The sequence below is a fragment of the Rhinatrema bivittatum genome, chromosome 12 (genome assembly GCF_901001135.1).
Source record: "Rhinatrema bivittatum chromosome 12, aRhiBiv1.1, whole genome shotgun sequence".
Classification (NCBI taxonomy): domain Eukaryota; kingdom Metazoa; phylum Chordata; class Amphibia; order Gymnophiona; family Rhinatrematidae; genus Rhinatrema; species Rhinatrema bivittatum.
In genome coordinates this window covers 63,525,325-63,543,790 of record NC_042626.1, presented here as the reverse complement: position 1 = coordinate 63,543,790, position 18,466 = coordinate 63,525,325, and the positions used below count along the sequence as shown (strand labels likewise).

At 44.5% G+C, this 18,466-nt stretch overlaps 1 protein-coding gene across 14 annotated transcripts in view; it reads right to left on the bottom strand.

Moving 5' to 3' along the window:
* The window catches only part of PKNOX2 (PBX/knotted 1 homeobox 2), a 989,927-nt gene that overhangs the window by 368,126 nt on the left and 603,335 nt on the right, over positions 1–18,466 (bottom strand). For 12 of the 14 annotated variants that reach the window (XM_029573058.1, XM_029573057.1, XM_029573049.1 and 9 more), the window contains one exon: positions 10,457–10,601. The exons of the other annotated variants lie outside the window; for them this stretch is intronic. In XM_029573058.1, the coding sequence (XP_029428918.1) occupies positions 10,457–10,458 (2 nt within the window). In that variant the 5' untranslated portion in view covers positions 10,459–10,601. The remainder of the gene's footprint in view (positions 1–10,456; positions 10,602–18,466) is intronic. 14 annotated transcript variants of the gene reach the window in all.

The following is an 18,466-nucleotide window of genomic DNA, read 5'->3' as shown; positions in this document are numbered from 1 at the left end:
AATGCTTTTGACCTTTATAAAAATCTCTTGAATAACTGGTCTGTTCGGTGCCAAGCACAGTCACATAACCTACATGTGTGACTAGTGAACTGCTTGTTTTCAAAGACAGGAGAGCAGCCTGAGCACATGCACATACACACGTGTCACTTTATGTTTCGTTTTGGCTTTGTTTTACTGAATTGTTTGCTGATATGTTTAGGTGTTCATTGCTGTTTGATTATATTGTATGTGTGTATTTTGTTACCTGCTAAGATTTACAGATCAGCAGGATAGAAATTTTATAAATACATTAAATAAGTGAATGATTAAGCTCAGGCACACACACATAATAGGTGAGCTGCACTATAAGGAAAACTCCAATCAGGCACATACATATATGTGCTGCATGAGTAGCCATGCAAGTGAGCTGGGTTCAAATACACACATACATATGCATGCAGCCTGAGTGGCAGTACAAGGAGTGCCAGGCACACGTGTACTGAGTGAGCATCAGTACAAAAACAGCCAGGATTAGGCGTCATGTGCTTGAGTGGCAATGGAAGGAGGGCTGGGCTCATGCACACAGACACATATGATGAGTGAGCAATAGTGCAAGGAGAGCTAGGATCAGGCACCCCCATATACCTACTGAGAGAGTGTCAGTGATAGGACAGCCAGGTGCAGGTACATAGCAAGCAGGTTGGGAAATGATATGCCCCATAGCTAGAAATATGGAGGTCCATATTCAAAAGTCATTTAGATGGATCATATAAATGTTGAGGAATTGAGTTAGCCGGTTAAGTTAACTGGCTAACTCCAATATTCAGAGTTAGCTGGATGACTTAGCTGGCTATGTCTTGTTGAATCAAAGAGGTGTCCTAAAGTTAGGTGGCTAACTTTAAGATAGCCAGCTATATTCAATAGTGTGACTGCTCTGTTGAATATGCTCCAAAGTTAGCTGGATAAAGTTTATCCGGCTAACTTTGCGATCCAGACTGTGTCTGAATACAGACCTCATGGATTTCTGTCAAAAAAACTGCAGTTGACTTTTTCACAAAAGTCAGGACCAGGGACATTCTGATTGAATGAGCAGAATGTGAGGGAATAAACTAATTTCTTCTGGATCACAGACAGCAGAAGATCTAGGAGAGGACAGGTTATTCACTTACGTGATATGACTTCTAGGCCAAGTCTTCTCCTTATTTATGCTGATAGAGTAAACAGTGAGCTGGTAATTTCAAAGGCATTTGCACACACAAGACCAGGCATTAGACATGCAAGCAGCTATTTTGAAAGTAGCCTCAGCAGGAATGTGTGTAAAAGTATGCACAGAACACTATTTAGTGTATTCTTTTATATGCATACTAAATAGGCATTCCAGACGTGGGATAGTATCATGATTTACACATATACTTTCTATTTTCAAAAGTGGGTATTGCTGCTGTCTGTGCTCTACTTGCTCTGTGGTACAGCAGTATATGAGGGAAGCTTCTCCTACTGCTGCCTGTCTTGTACCATTTGTGTGTTGGGGCAGAGCCAGTGTATGCGACAAACTTGCATTGCTGCTGCTCATGCGATACCTGTTCTGTGGTGTGTGAGGTGGGATGTTTGCAATGCTACAGTCTGTCCAGTACTTGCCCTATTGTGGAGTAGAATGTGTGTGGGTGGGAGGTGGAGAGAAGATGGGGGGAAACTCGTGTTGAAACTGCCTGTGCTATCCCTGCTTGTTGCATCACGAAATTACTTTGGACTGCAAGGAGATTTTGCGATAGCTCTTACCAGCACTAAATGCAATAAACAGAAACGTGCACAAAATTATTATTACCCACACAGTAATTATCTTTTGAAAGTGGAGCATTCCAGAGTTTCAACAATGTAATTTAATAGCTAAAATAAAAGGTCTTTTTGTGTAGCAAGAGATTTCCAGAATAATGCTGACTTCATGGCTATGCAGGTATTAGGGCTTGTGTCGCAAGTACTTGAGGATGGTAATTACGGATAGTAGTTGGTTCAGAAATTATTTTTATTTCCTTTAGAACTGTATTTTGCCCCTCTAGGCTTCTGAAGTTAACAGTACAATATTCTGCAAGTGCTGATGCAGGTTTTCTTATTGCATTCTCATAGCTTGACATTCATTATCTACAAAAGTTAAGATGAAAAGCCTTTCAAACTTTGAAAATACTTTGTGGGTCTTTTTATGAGGTTAAGTGAGAAGAGGTTTTTAAGCCATCTATACTTTTGGTTAAACTGGCCTCAATGGGTGGTAGAGTATGAAATTTTCAACAGCACCATTCTCGTCCTCTTGGAGATCTCTGAGACTCAGTTAGCATCTTGGGCTTGAGCCAAAGAACCCAGGTCTACCTTTAGGCAGCAATAACTATACAAGTAAACAATGAATGATAACAAGAAAAATGGTTAGCATTCCTAAACTACAAGAGATCATATAAAGAGGGAAACACATAACAATATCTGGAAAAACTAAGAGAAGGAGTGAAAGTAGCAAATACAGTAAAATATATGTTACTGATAGAAGGAAGTCCAAAAGTGGCATTGTGAGACTCAGAGGTGAAGGAGAGGAATACGTAAAGGCTGATGAGGAAAAAGTAGAACTGCTTAACAGAATTGCAGGGCTTATGAGGTAAATAGGAGGCACTGTGAGTTAATTTGGAAAAAGGGAATGGAACACCTATTTATGTTAGTTTATTATATAGACCTCCATAACAGATAGAGGAGATGGACAGAGATTTTATAGTTAGGAGATTTCAATCTGCTAGATGTTGATTGGGATATACCAGCTGCAGTGTCTTCTAATAAGATGATGATCCTGGATTCTCTGAAATGAGAATTTTTTTGTCAACTGGTAATGGAACTCCCCATGTGATGGGACGATACTGGACCTGGTGCTTACCAACAGGGACAGTATCTTTGATATTTTAGTGGATGATCATCTGGGATCCAGTGATTACCAGATGATATGGTTCAGCATTAGAGCACAGAAGATTAAAGTTCATTCAAAAGTGAGGGTCCTAGACTTAAAGAAAACTATCTTTATTAAAATGGGGGAGTACCTCAAGAAGTGGGATGGGAAAATCTGGAGGAAGTAGAAGAGCAGTGGGCAAAACTAAAAGAAGATATCAAGGGCAACTTTGTTAGGAAAATAAAGGAAAGAATAAAAGAGGCCGCTATGGTTTTCTAAAGAGGTAGCTGTAAAGGCAAGGGACAAAAGGTTAGCATTCATAAACTACAAGAGATCACAACAAGTGAAAGACAGGAAATAATATCTGGAAAACAAAGAGAACCTGGGAAAATAGTCAAGAAAGCAAAAATGTAAATGGAAGAAAACAGAGCAAATACAGTAAAATGGGGGCACAAGACTTTTTCATATTTTTTTCTTTTTTTTTTTTTTGGTATGTTAGTGATAGAAGGCAGTATAAAAATGGCATTGAGAGAGTAAAGGGGAGGAATATGTGGAGGCTGATGAGGAAAACGCAAAAATTGCTTAACAAATACTTCTTTTCGGTATTCATTGTGGGAGGTTCCTGGAGCAGGACCACACAAAATGAACACAAGTAAGATTAGAAATGAGGTAAAACTCAATCCATTTTCAGTACAGTGTGTTCGTGAGGAGCTAACTAAACGTTTTAAAAATTTTTATTTATGAATTTTTCAATATACATTCAAGAAAATTACACTTGAATTTGCAATCACAGAAAAAGATATATAAAGAAATATAAAGAAACAAATCAAACATGACAGAAATAAAACATCTCTGCAATATCAAGCCCACAAGAAGAGGGGGATCCTAACACAACCTCAGGAATATTTTCCATAATACTATAGGAAAGGGAAATCTGATTATACAGGAGGCTCTAAATCTAAAGCATCTATTAGACAGCAGACATAATACGTTCACTCAGCAGTCAAAGGAGTGGGAGTAGAAGCAGAAGGTATTTTGTCTTGCAGGAAATTAGAAAGTTGTAAGAGCATAAAGAACACATAGGTGCAATTCTGATATTTAATTACACATTTACAAGGGAATTTTAAAATAAAGAAAGCACCCAATTCAAGGACCTTAAGCCTTAATAGAAGAAACTGTCTTCTCTTTATCTGAATGGACTGGATAGGTCAGGATAAGCACTAATCTTGAGACCCAAGAATGTCTCTAGACAATGACGAAAGAATAACTTCAATATCCATTCCTTGTCCGACTCCATCAAGAAGGAAACAATTAAGGTGGAAGGCGTAACTAAATCTTTCTGAGTAGTTTCCAGGATATTAGTTATATCTAAAACAGGAAACACTGGAGTAAGACCTGTACACCTTGTTCGAGGATTCTTTCTTAAATGGGGAAATATAATAGGCCCTAGTAACAATAGGTAGAGCTTGTTCAGGAATTTTCAGAATCTGGGTCATATACTTCTTCCACATATCTTTAGGGGAAACCAGTAGTTCTTTAGGAAAATTTTTCATATGAAGATTCCTCCCACATATTTGGTTCTCCAATTTTTCCATTTTATAGGAAAGAGATTGATTTTCCTTAATAATATTTTGATAGACACCAGAAAGATTATCAACTTCCTTTTTCAGAGAGGAACAGGAAACGTTGTTCTCTTCTACTGATTTTTCAACTAAATCCAAGTGCTGCTCCACCTTATGGAGAGAAACCACTAAAGGATTAATGTGAAGAAACAGGTTTTCATTTAAAGACTGAATCGCTTCCCAAATAGAGTCCAATGTAATACAGTCCGGACTTACCAGTTGAAACTTCTGTATAGGAAAAGATGATACTCCACTCTCCAAATGTTGAAATTCCATGTTACCTGCAGCCTCCCTGGCCCTAGGGAGCTCCAAAAGAGCTCCAACATTGTTTGTGGCCTCCAGACACAGGGCAGTGTCTTCCAGCATGCTACCCTGTTCCACGCCGCAAAATTGTTCCGAGTGGCGTGCCTCAGTCAGGTTCTCCAGGGCCCTATGATCTTCCAGGAACAGAGATGCCTGCAGTTCCTGCAGGGCGGCGAGTTCCTCTTCCTCCCGGTCACCCCGCTGCGAACTTCCTCCCGGCATTGCAGCCTCCCAGAGCAGATGTGCGTCCATCGGACCGAATAATTGTGTTGAGGAGGCAGAAGATATCAAATCACACTCCTTGGCATGACACTTCCTCACCGAATGTGGCAGAGCTAACTAAATTTAAAGTAGATAAGACAATGGGGCCAGATGGGATACATCCGTAGGTACTATGGGAACTTAGAGATGTCCTGGCAGCTCTGCTGTCTAAGCTTTTCAGTGCTTTTTTTTTTTTTTTTAAGAATCGGAATAGTTCCAGAGGACTGGAGAGGGGCAGATGTGGCTCCTATTCATAAAAGTGAAAGTAAGGAAGAGGCTAGGAATTATAGGCCAGTTGTTTGACCTGTGTAGTGAGCAAATTAATGGAATCGCTGCTAAAACAGAGGAGAGAGCAGTTTCTGAAGCCAATGGATTTCAAGGTTCAAGGCAGATGAATCTGATCAATTTCTTTGGATGACTAGAGAGTTAGATCACAGGAGAGCACTAGACGTAGTATACTTGGATTTCAGTAAGGCCTTTGACACAGCTTTGCACAGAAGACTTAAAAATAAATTGAGCACCCTTGGTATGGAACATAGACTGACTGATTGGGTTAGAAACTGGTGGAGAGGGAGGCAATAAATAGGTAGTGGTAAATGGAGTTTACTCTGAGGAGAGGGGCATTACTACTGGTGTGCATCAAGAATCAGTCCTGGGACCCATTCTTTTCAATATTTTTGTAAGCAATATAGTGGAAAGATTGTCAGGAAAGGTTTGTCTTTTTGTTGAAGATACCAAAATCTGCAACAGGGTAGACAGCACGGAAGGTGTGGAAAAGAGAAGGGGGTCTAGCGAAGATCAAGGAATGATCTAGAGACAGGCAGCTAAGATTTTAATGCTAAAAAATGCAGAGTAATGCATTTTGGCTACAAAAACCCAAGGGAGAGGTACAGTTTTAGAGGCAAAATTCTTCTAATCACAAAAGAGGAATGGGATCTGGGGATGATTGTATCTGATGGTCTTAAGCTAGTCAAACAGTGGCTAAAGTGATGGCAAAAGCCAGAAAGATGCTTAGCTGCATAAGGAGAAGAATGGTCAGAAGAAAAAAGGGAAGTGATATTGCTCCAGTATGGGTCCCTGTTGAGACTTCATTTGGAATGCTGTGCACAATTCTGGAGACTACACCTTCAAAAGGATATAAATTGGTTGGAGTTGGTCCAGAAGATGGCTACTAAAATGATCAGTGTTCTTCGTTCTAAAATCATTCACTCTAGGTTCCTTACCAAGGGCGTTTGATATATTTAGAAGTGTTCTGTGCAAAACTGTGTCAAAGGCCTTACTGAAATCCAAATATATTATGGGGCGGATTTTAAATGCCCTGTGCACGTAAATTCGGCTGGATTTACGCGCGCAGGGCCCTCGCGCGCCGGTGTGCCTATTTTGTATAAGCCGCCGGCGTGCGCAGAGCCCCGGGACACGCGTAAGTCCCGGGGCTTTGTAAAAGGGGCGTGTCGGGGCGTGCCCGGAGAGACGCGGCGTTTTGGGTGCATGTCGCGCGTGACGCAGCGTTTTGGGGGCAGCGACACGGGCGTGGTTTTGGCCCGGGGGTGTTCCGGGGGCATGGCCGCGGCCTCCAGACCAGCCCCCAGGACCGGAACATGGAGCGGGGCTGCCGGCCGGCGCGCGCAAAGTTACGCCTGCTTTCAGCAGGTGTAACTTTGCCGACAAATGTAGGGGGGGGTTTAGATAGGGCCGGGGGGGGGGGGGTGGATTAGGTAGGGGAAGGGAAGGGAAGGTGCGGGGGAGGGCGAAGGAAAGTTCCCTCCGAGGCCGTTCCAATTTCGGAGCGGCCTCGGAGGGAACAGGCAGCGCGCGCTGGGCTCGGCGCGCGCAGGTTGCACAAATGTTCACCCCCTTGCGTGCGCTGACCCTGGATTTTATAAGATACGCGCGATCCACTCACACAGCATCACAACTGGATAGTTGTGATTTTCCACAGTAAATGGTTAAGTTTATCCAGGAAATGCATCCAGTCAAATTTGACCAGCTAGCTTTAGGAAAATATTCATCTGAAAAACTAGCCAGTTTAGATGTAACTATACCTAAAGATAACCAGCTAAAACTAGCCAGTTATTTTACCCACTAAGCATGTTTTTTAATATCTAATTCTGTATACTCCCGCCCATGTTTATCATATCTCTATTTTCTGAATCATGTGAGAAAATTAAATGGGATTCTTTGAAGAACAGGCAAATTGCAGTACTGGTCCATGCAAACTTCACCAGTAGTGAAGAGGACTCCTTGCAAACCATGGTATAGAAGACAATATGGTGGTGAATGAGACTATATGCTTTGTTTTAAAGACAGTTGGCGCTGCATTGTTACATTTTACCTTTCTAGGCTTAGACACAATTTGTTACCTTTAGATATTTCAAGTCTATGGTTATAGAATTATCAATTCTTCCTAATTTGATTCGCAACTTAAAATTGTTGTATTTCCTCCCTACTTCCAAATTCTGAGAATATGATCCAAAAAAGAGGCAATACTATAACACTCTTGGCTCCTAAAGACTCCAGGCTGGGTCTGAACCTTCTCCTCTTTCATCATCAAACTATAGACCTCTCTCCCAACAGAGGTCAGGCAAGCCACTGACACAAAGACATTCTGTCGTAAGCAGTTGTAATTCCTTCAAAAAAAAAAAATAAAAAAAAAAAAGAGTGCAAGGTTGGATCCACCAGTCCACTTTCCATTTTTTCCACTGGGAAAAAGGAAGCATGTTAAAAAATGTTCCGAGTTTGTGAGTTGGCATAACCTGGCAGATCATCACTGGTGGTCGCAAAATAAAGAAGAATCTCTTATGCAACGCTTATACCTCTTAGCCAGCAACACTGGCTTCCTCCTCATCTTTTTGTCCATCTATCAGAGCTTCCTCATACCAAAACACTGCTTCATACCCCTGACCTCCTTCACCCCAACACTTTGGCTCCCCACCACACTATTTTCTCCCATCTGTTTATAAATGTTATATATTCATGCAATGTTTAGGGATTGTAAAGTGAGGATAATATTCAAAGTCATATATGCACATAAACTTGGTTTCATGCGCCTAAAGCAGAGCTTGTTACCGATTATAGGTGTTGTCTGAGGATAGCAGGATGTCAGTTCTCACAAGTGCATGAAATCTGATGGCTCTCGGCCTTAAATTATGTCAAAGTTGGCCAACCAATCTCTAAAAACAATTAGAGCATACTGAACCATCTTGAGCTCTGGAGGTCATACATATTTTTTGAGAGACTAAACAAAATCACTGTGAAACTGGAGGATACAATAAATTTCAGTAAACTAAAGAACAACAAACTATTGGGACAGAGATACTGTGCTTCCTGCATACAAGGCCTCAGAGAGGGGAGCACTTGTCTGTTGGGGCCTGAGACCTGATGAGTTCCTGCACATTGGGGAAGCTTCTTCCCCTAATGGGCTGGAGAGGACCATTGGTGCAGCCACCATAGACATCAATTCACTTTGAGAAACTGAAATTGGTAATGGTGACAGTACTGGACTCCCAGACAGCCTCACTGACTCAACAGCGGTTCGACCTTGGTCTACACACTGACATTAATGCACTCGATGCAGAGACACTGATGTACTACAGGGCCTTATCCAAGGCCTGCTGGATTTTCCTATCTTCAAAAACTGCCGATACCAACATCATTTGGGAGGCAGGAGGGGAGGCGATGTCTTCCTGGGAAGCCAGTGGCATACTGATGACAGATACCTGGACCCTTGGAGATTGTTGTGCTTCTCAGGAATGCATTGGGGATGAGTTATCCTCTCCAAAGAAATGCCTTGGGGGATTCACAGCTGTAGCCTTATAAGTGATGAAAAGTCTAACAAGAGGAATTGATTTGTAGATTGCAGTGCTAGCTACATTGTACAAATCTACTCCTTTTCAAAACTTATAAGGGCTGCATTTCTTTACTGATGTCAATTTTACTATGAATACCTAACATCAACCCACCCCGATTCAAAATGCCCATCCTAGAGTGGTACCTATATATAGAGTATCAGACTAACCCTATCAGAGGCACTCTCTCTCGCTCTCCCCCCCCCCCCCCCCCCAAGGCTCCTGCGCCTCATGAGGAGCAGTAGCAAAGTTATGCAGGTAACATACACACATTGCCTTTGCAAAATTTGTGGTTACATGCCTTAGTCTTGGCCCTGCACCCAGAACACCCATGACCTGCCCCTTTTCCGCTTCCTTATTCTGAACACTACCTGCACCCTTCCCGGTTTCTTAAAATTTGTGTTGCTTCTGCATGGCCCACCTACGCGCATATATGGCCATTTTTGCATGAGTATCGTTTTTAAAATCTACTCCCTTGGTCATACATGCAGAACAGACAGAAACTCAGCAAATACAGAATAAAGAGTCCATAAGGTATAAATAGTAATGTATATACAAAAACTGAACTGGAAACCACAAGCCAGACTCTAAATGCAGTGCAACATTAGAAATAAAGAAACATTATCATCTTCACAAAACGTCCATCAATAAAATCAAGAAATATAAATTAATATACCCATACTAATAAAAAGAATATTTCAAAATAGCTGAACATCATTAATTAAAAACTCATGTATAATTTTTTTTTAATTTTCCAAATACCAATAAAATATTTAAAATCAGTAGATGCATCAAATAACACTCAATAATTAAAACTAATAAGGATTTTAAAAATTCCCTGCTTTCCATATTTGGAAGCTTTTGATTCGAGTCACCTTGAGATTGTCGAGGTTGAGGGGGATACACAAACTTTCTCCTCTCTTATATAAACACACATTTATTCTTACAAACACACTCATATGCTCACACACATGCACATTCTGTCTCACATTCACACACAATGCATGGGAGCCAACTTTCACAGTGATTGTGGGTGCTAAACTCAATACAAAATACCCCTCAATGGACACAGTGAAGGAGTTCTCTCATTTATGGGCATGCTGAAGCACCCACAGAGTTGGCATTTATGCACACGTGCTCACATACATGCACACTCAATCACATGCCCACAAGGTCAGTCAAACACAAGCTCTTATGTTCACATGCATGCTCACACACAAGCATGCTCACTTACACATGCATGTTCTCTCTTATATTCACACACATTGCATGGAAACCAACATTCAAAAAGATTGGGGGTGCTAAACTCAATACCCCTCCATGGACATAGTGAAGGAGTTCACTCAATAATGGGCATGCTGAAACACCTACTGCACCCAGAGAGCTGGTAAATATGTACACACATGCTAACTCACTTACATGTTCTCTCATACTCACATATACATGCACACTCACTCACTAGCACTTTCACTCTTCTCCTTGTCTTCTGAATAAGTAAAAACAAACAAACAAAAAAGATTTCTACTCACATTGGTAGCCAGGGGGATCCAGGCAGGGCTCCCTGTTCATATTTCTGGAGGTGTTCCTTGGTGTTGGAAGAGGCGGGCTGAAAGGCCCTGATGCTGGGAGGCAGGGGAGTTGTTATTTTTTGCTGTGGCCAAAGCCTAAGGGGAGCTGGGGGTACAAAACAATAGGAGGCCTTCAGCTGGTGGAGAGGCAGCACTGCGGGAGATCTGCTGGCTGCCTCCTGCTGGCACAGGAAGAGGCAGAGAAGTGAGGGGAAGCAGTGGGAGTGTTTCCTGCCACCATGGTGCTGCTAGGGGAGGAGAGCAAGGAGCAGACCCCATAGTGCTGCTGCTGCTGCTGCTACATTAAAATCTGAAAAACAGAAGTGAGCAGAGAGCCTCTAGGGAGGCTCCCGCTCTCTGAGAAGAGCTACTGCAGACTGGTTTTAGTCACAGTGGCTCTGCAGGCATAGGACTGCTGCAACCAACACCAACCCATATGATTGGCTTCACCAGCCCACCGGGGCATGCCTGAAGCCCTGATAGGCCAATCTGCCTCTGTTCATGCTGTATTCAGACTTTGGGTGAACTAGCATGGTATTAATACAGATTAATGACAACAACCACCACTGAAATTATTTGCCTTACTCAGAACCATAAATGAGAGAGTGGTTCAGAGGAAGCAGCTTTCAAAATCATGACATCAATTTTTTTCTCTTCAGAAACAAAAATCAAAGTCAGCAAGATAAATAATATTAATTCTATAATTTGTTATAAATCCTGGTAGTATTTCTGCTTTAATAGTTTCATAGTAATAAACATATATGATTAAAAACCTGTAAGACTAAATACTTGATTCATCTAAATCGTTTTTGTCCCAAAAGGTGAATAACAGAAAACAAAATGCAAATAGAAAATGTCATAAAAGCAGACATAGAAGATATCTGGCAAGAAACAGGTAATATTTGCCATGACCTGAAAAAAGATATTTAGAGCTGGCAAGAGGAGAAAGAGCCACCATAGCCACTCCATTAATATCCTTTATTCTACTCATAGACATACCCACAAATGGTCAGTCATCCAAATTCATATGCTCCTTTTATCTTTGGGTGATCTAAAACCTAAAACTATTACTCCAAACCAGAGCACTGCTGCAGCTGTGCTGCTCTCATTACTGTCAATGGGATAGAGTCGGATACGTAAACCTATTTAGAGGTAAATTAGGAAAACTAGGTGCAAGAAACCCCATTCTTTTACTTTTTAAAATAATATCACTAAATATGGCAAGAACTTTTCTCTTTTTTATTTTTTTTTTTTAGACACTAGTTAAAATTTTCCATACAAAATTTGCTTTTAAAAGGCCAGGGACATTGCTTATATAACATTCATAAAATTTCTCCACCATAGTCATTCAATCTAACCAACGCATCACCACTGGTACTCCAAACACTTTATATAGACATGGAAACCATTTTACATATCCGCACCTCATCTTCTCAGACAGACAGTACATATCCATGTGACTATGTATTCTCAGGAGCACAGGGATATAAAAACTATGTACAGGATATATATAGGACATTTCCAAGCTAGTTATACATGTAAACAGTGATTAACGTATGTAAATCAGCCATCTGAAAATTGCCCCCTCTCCCCCACATTATAGATAAAGTATGTGCATTGTAGAACAAAAGTACTGTCAGCCATAAAAAGGGATGATATTCCTGGGGTTATATTTTAGCTGGGGAGGAATATAAGAAGCTTAGATTGCATTTTCAAATCTGTGTGTTGTTTTTCATGAGAAAAGTACCTGCAGAAAAAGCAGGTGCAAATATTCATATACCCACAGAAAGTTTCAAAGTGAATAAATGTTGGGGCCAAGTTTGTGGGTAAAAAGGGCCTGCGAACTATGTCCAAAACACCTAGTTTGAAAACTGTCTCCATATAGTACTGTGTTCTCGCTCATTTATATTTTCAAGCACGACCCATTCACACTGATTATTCACAGCACTACTATATATCTCTATCTTGCTATCATACAACCTATTGCAGTGCTTCTTAATCAGTGTGCCGTGAAGAACTACTTGATGGGCTGTGGTAGTGGCAACCGCAGCATGTTGCTCTTCTCTCCCTCCAGCTGGCTGCAGAACAGTGGTGCTGCTTACTGTGCCTTCATTCTTGACCAGCTTCATTCAGAACATTGAACATACAGGGCCCTCTAGTCTTGTGGGATCTACTACTTCCAAACACTCAAACATTAGAGTAAAGATGGTAGACAAGTACTGCCCTCCTCCTGCCAGCAAGAGGAAAGGTGGAAAGGACTGCATGGGATGGGAGGGTATGAAACAGAGAGGAACAGGGGGAAAAGGATTATAAGGATAGGAATTAGAGAGGATCATGCATTGAAAGTAGCGTGAAAAAGGAATACACATTGGAGGTTTGAGATAGCAGAGTTGCTTACCTGTAACAGGAGTTCTCCCAGGACAGCAGGATGTTAGTCCTCACAGATGGGTCACATCATCAGATGGAGCCCTATCACGGAACACTTTTGTCAAAGTTTCTAGTATTTTGACTGGCACACTGAGCATGCCCAGCATGCCACTAACCCTGTGGCCACATGGGGGTCCCCCTTCAGTCTCGTTTTATAGCAAAAAAGTGCGAGCGAAAAATAAAATAAGAAAATGTTATTGAACCCAACTCCGCAGGGTGGCGGGCGGGTTTCATGAGGACTAATACCCTGCTGTCCTGGGAGAACACCTGTTACAGGTAAGCAATTCTGCTTTCTCCTAGGAAAGTCAGGATGGTAGTCCTCACAGATGGGTGAATAGCAAGCTACAGCCTGCCTCAGAACATAATGGCCAACCAGCATTCAAAAATGTGCAACAGGCAAAACAAAAGGGGAGCTGTTGGTAATGAAGGGCAGCCTGAAATTCACTGTGGGCCTGAGGTAGGAAGACTTGGGTTCCTACACTGGAAACAAATTACGCAGGACAGACTGGACAAAGACGCTGTCTTGCCTACCAGTCTTGTCCAGACAGTAATAAGCTGCAAAGGTGTGGAGAGAGCTCAAAGTTGCAGCCTTGCAGATGTCGGTAATGGGTACTGAACGGAAGTGTGCTACTGACATTGCCTTGGCCCTGACAGAATGAGCTTTCACACGGCCCTCTAGCAGAAGGTCTGCTTGCTGGTAGCAGAAAGTAATACAGTCCGCCAACCAGGTAGACAGGGTCTGCTTGCCCACCGCAACTCCAAGTCTATTCTTGTCAAAGGAGACAAAGAGTTGGGTGGACTGCCTGTGGGCTGCGGTGCGGTCTAAATAAAAGGCAAGTGCACGTTTACAGTCCAAGGTGTACACAGCCCGCTCACCAGGGTGTGAGTGAGACCTCGGAAAAAAAGGTGGGCCGATTAAGTGGAAATCAGTCACTACCTTTGGAAAGAATTTAGGGTGAGTACGGAGTACTACCCGGTCATGAAGAAATCTTGTATAAGGCGGGTAGGTTACTAGTGTCTGTAGCTCACTGACTCTGCGAGCGGATGTTATTGCTACTAGGAAAATAACTTTCCAAGTGAGATGTCACAACTCGCAGGAATGAAGGGGCTCAAACAGAGGTCGCATGAGCCGTGCTAGGACAACATTGAGGTCCCAGGCCGCAATAGGGGGACGTAGTGGAGGCTTCAGCTGTAGTAAGCCTTTCATAAAGCATCCTACAAGGGGTTGCGCCAAAATTGGGGCATCCCCTATCCCCTTATGGTAAGCGGCTTTGGCACTTAGGTGTACCCGGATGGAAGAAGTTTGGAGACCAGATTCCGAGAGGTGCCAGAGGTAGTTCAGGAGCCTCGCAGTGAGCAGGAGAAGGGATCTAGACCTTTTTGCATGCACCACGAGGAGAATCTCTTCCACTTTGACCTGTAAGACTTCCGAGTAGAAGGCTTTTGTGAAGCTACAAGGACCTGGGAGACATCAGTAGAAAGGTCAAGGGATTGTAATATCAATCTTTCAACATCTAGGCTGTCAGAGACAGAGACTGGAGGTTCGGATGGTGTAATTTGCCCTGGTCCTTCTTTATGAGATTTGGTGCCATGCGAAGAGGCTGCTGGACAGAGAGGTCACAAAGAATTGGAAACCAGACTTGGCGCAGCCAATATGGGGCTATGAGGATCATTGAGCCCCGGTCCTGTCGTAACTTCACGAGAGTCTTGCTGATGAGTGGGATAGGAGGGTACGTATACAGCAGACCTGTGCTCCATGAGTGGGCGAAGGCATCCATAGTTGGTGTCTTGCAGCTGCTGTGCAGAGAGCAGAATTGGTCCACTTTGCGGCTGTGAAAGGATGCAAAGAGGTCGATATCTGACTAACCCCACTGATGGAACATTCATGGGGATGGAATGTCTGGCTGAGACGGTCTGCCATAACATTCTTTGGCCTGCCAGGTAGGTGGCTCGCAGTGGCATGGAATGCGACAGAGCCCAGGCCCAGATCTGCGCTGCCTCCTGGCATAGCAGGTAAGAGCCCATGCCTAGCTGTTTGTTTAGATATCACATGGCTACCTGGTTGTCTGTCTGAATCAAGACTACTTTGTAAGATAGGCAATCCTGGAATGTGAAGAATGCATACCGTATTGCCTGGAGTTCCAGGAAATTGATCTGGTGATCCGCCTCAGTCTTGGTCCACACTTCCTGTATCTGAAGTCTGCCGACATGGGCTCCCCAGCCCAGGCTGGAGGCATCCATAGTCAACGTCATTTGAGGTTTTGGTGGCTGGAAAGGTAGTCCCTTGCGTAAATTGGACTCCCATGTCCACCAAGCCAAGGATTGTTGAAGCTGGCTGGTTATCTGGTCAACTGCTGAGAATGTTGAGTGGCTTGGGACCACTGGGATCTCAGGGTCCATTGTGTTATTCTCATGGCAAGACGAGCTATTGGAGTGACATGGACTGTTGATGCCATATGCCCCAGCAAGTGAGGAGCAGACGAGCAGAGGCTGTCTGACGATGTCGGATTGTGTTGGCCATGCTGAATAGTTTCTTTGTGCGTGCTCTGGGGAGGAATGCTCTGACCATGGTGGTGTTCAAGTCTGCTCCGATGAAAGATAGCTGGTGTGACGGAGTCAGATGGGATTTTGGGTAATTTAACAGAAACCCCAGCGATTGAAGCAGCTGTATGGTGAGATGGAGGGAGTGGAGCGCCCCTTCTCTGGATCGGCTTCTGAGGAGCCAATCGTCCAGATATGGGTGGACATGGATGCTTTCATGCCTCAACTGTGCCGCCACGACTGTGAACACTCAGGGTGCTGAGGCAAGGCTGAATGGCAGTATCCTGTATTGAAAGTGTCTGTGTCCCCTACAAATCGCAGGTATTTGCGATGAGGAGGAAAGATTGCTATATGGGCATAAGTGTCTTGAAGATCTAGAGAGCAGAGCCAATCCCCTTGTTGTAGAAGCGGGAGCATGGTGCCCAAGGAGACCATTCTGAACCACTCCTTGCGGAGAAATTTGTTTAAGGCTTGGAGGTCCATGATAGGACGTAGGACACTGGTCTATTTTGGGATTAGAAAGTACCGAGAGTAAAACCCTCTTCCCTGCTGCATCCGGGGAACTGGTTCTATGGCTCTGGACTGCAGTAGGGTAGAGAGTTCTGCCTCGAGGAGTACTGTGTGATCGTTGAGACACCAAGCCGGAACAGGCGGGGAGTCTGGGGGCACAGTAAGGCAGTTGAGATGATAACCGTGGGTTATGATAGACAGCCATTTGTTGGCGAAGTGGCACAGGCGGCCTCCCACCGGTGAACTGGTTGGGGGATACAAGGGAAGGTGCTGCTGCTCTCTAGATAGGAGTCAAAACCCCACTGCAGGCCCAGTCTGGGGGGCTGGCTGCGATCTAGGAGTTCTGTGCTGACGAGGTTGGCCTCTATGAGATGGCCGGGCTTGTCTGAGCACGGGATGCAGGAAGGTAGTACCTCTGTGGCCTATAAATTTGTTTTCTGGTGTCCCTTCGCAGGCCCCTTTGGGTTGCAGTAGGGGCATCTGAGATGACAGTGGACAGTTGGTGCAAGGTTTCATGATGATCTTTGAGCTGCGCCACTGCTTCCTGGATCTTATCCCCAAACAAATTGTCTCCTGTGCAGGGAAGAACTGCCAATTTGTTCTGCACATCTGTCAGAGGTCTTAAGCCAAGCCCAGCGTCTCACACTAATTCCAGCTGCTGAGACTCTAGATGCAGTCTCAAAAGCATCATAGGCTGCTCTGACCTCATGCTTTCCAGTCTCTAATCCTTTTTGCAGGATGGTGGTCAAGCCCTCCTGGAATTGTTCAGGCAAGGTCTCCGAGAATTCCAGGACTTGCTTCCAGAGATTCCTGTTATATTGGGTCAGGTAAAGTTGATAGGCCTCTATATGAGCCATTAACATTGACCCTTGGAACACCCTGTGGCCTAAGGTGTCGAACGCTTTTTGCTCCTTTGCAGGTGGGGCAGAGGAGTAAGGGCGGGACCTTTTGGTTTTCTTTTGAGCTGATTCTACCACTATAGACTGGTGGGGTAATTGGCTCTTTTGAAAACCTGGGGCTTGCTGTACAAGGTATGTGGCATCAGTCTTTCTATTAACTGTCACTGTGTACTCCCAGAGGCAGTGGAAGAGGTCTAAAAGAACCTCTTGCACAGGGATTGCCATTACTTCCTTTGGAGTGTCTACAAATTGTAGGGCTTCCAACATTTTGTGCCTAGTGTCCTCCTCCATTTCCAGTTGGAATGGGATAGTGTCAGACATCTCCTTAACGAAGCTAGCGAAGGAGAGATCTTCTGGAGGGGAGCGGTGCCTTTCCTCTGGGGGTGAAGGCTCAGAAAGAAGCTCCTCAGAAGCTTGTGAGGAGTGTTCGGATGAAGCACCATCCCATGGGTCATAGGGAGGCTCTCCTTCACCCACCGGACCTCCAGATGGAAGAAGGAACCCAAATCCAAGAGGGCAGGAAGATGGCACCAATGGTTGGTGAGGCACCGGTATCGAAGCCGTCGGTGCCAGCACCGATGGCACCGGGGCCAATGATGGGTGCTGATGCACTGGGATACCTGATGGCCCCGGAACTGGCTCTGGCATCAGTGGTTCCTGTAGAGGAGAATGGCAAGGACCCGAATCTTCCTCTTCGGAAGATCCCGGGTCCTTGCCTTGGTGGCAAGATACACAATGGAATGGGTATCGATGGCAAGGCACCGATGAGGATGTCTAAACACTCGAGGAGCAGAGCCAGCATCGAAGGCGCCGGTTCTGGCGGCGGCATGGTGGCTGGCGCCGGTGGCAACTGGAAGCTCCAAAAAGCATTCAGCACTGCCTCTTGAACCATCCAGTCCAATTCCTCTCGAAAGGCTGATGTGGATGGCATGGCGCCTGGGGAAGGAGGCAGGCTAGGCTTCACCGGAGCATTCACGGGTGTACATGGAGGCTCGGTGGGGAAAGCCTCAGGGTCTCAGTTCTAGAGGAGGACGGGAGCTCCTCTTCCCGGGCCCTTTTCAGAGACGGCTTGGTGGAGGCCGATGCTGCTCCGGTGTCAGTTCAGGCACCGGACAGTGAAGCGCATCGGTGCCAATGCCAATGTTTCCCCTCGGTGCTCATCCTGGTCCTTCTCCGGCACCGAGGACAATGATGCGGAGGTTTTGGAATGGATCGATGTCGTTGACGGACGGTCACCCAATCCTTTGTCCTTCTGAGGCGTCGATGGAGAGGGGTCAGAGGAAGATGGGCCCTCTCGACTCGGCGCACCTTTACCTGGGGTCGATGGAGACGAGCACTTGGAGCCAAACAAGTGCTCCATCTTCTCCAGTCGTGCACACCGACCTTTGGGAGTCATTGCGTGCAACTTGGACACCTATGGACGTCATGGGAAGGCCCGAGACATAACACACAAACGTCGTGTGGGTCCGTTATGGACATAGTCCTCGGACACTCGGGGCATTTAAGGAAACCGGTCGCCATATTGAAAAATATAGGCGGCGCGCAGTCGGTGGCCATTGGGCACTGAGAAGTACACCGGCGGGAACCGAATGCA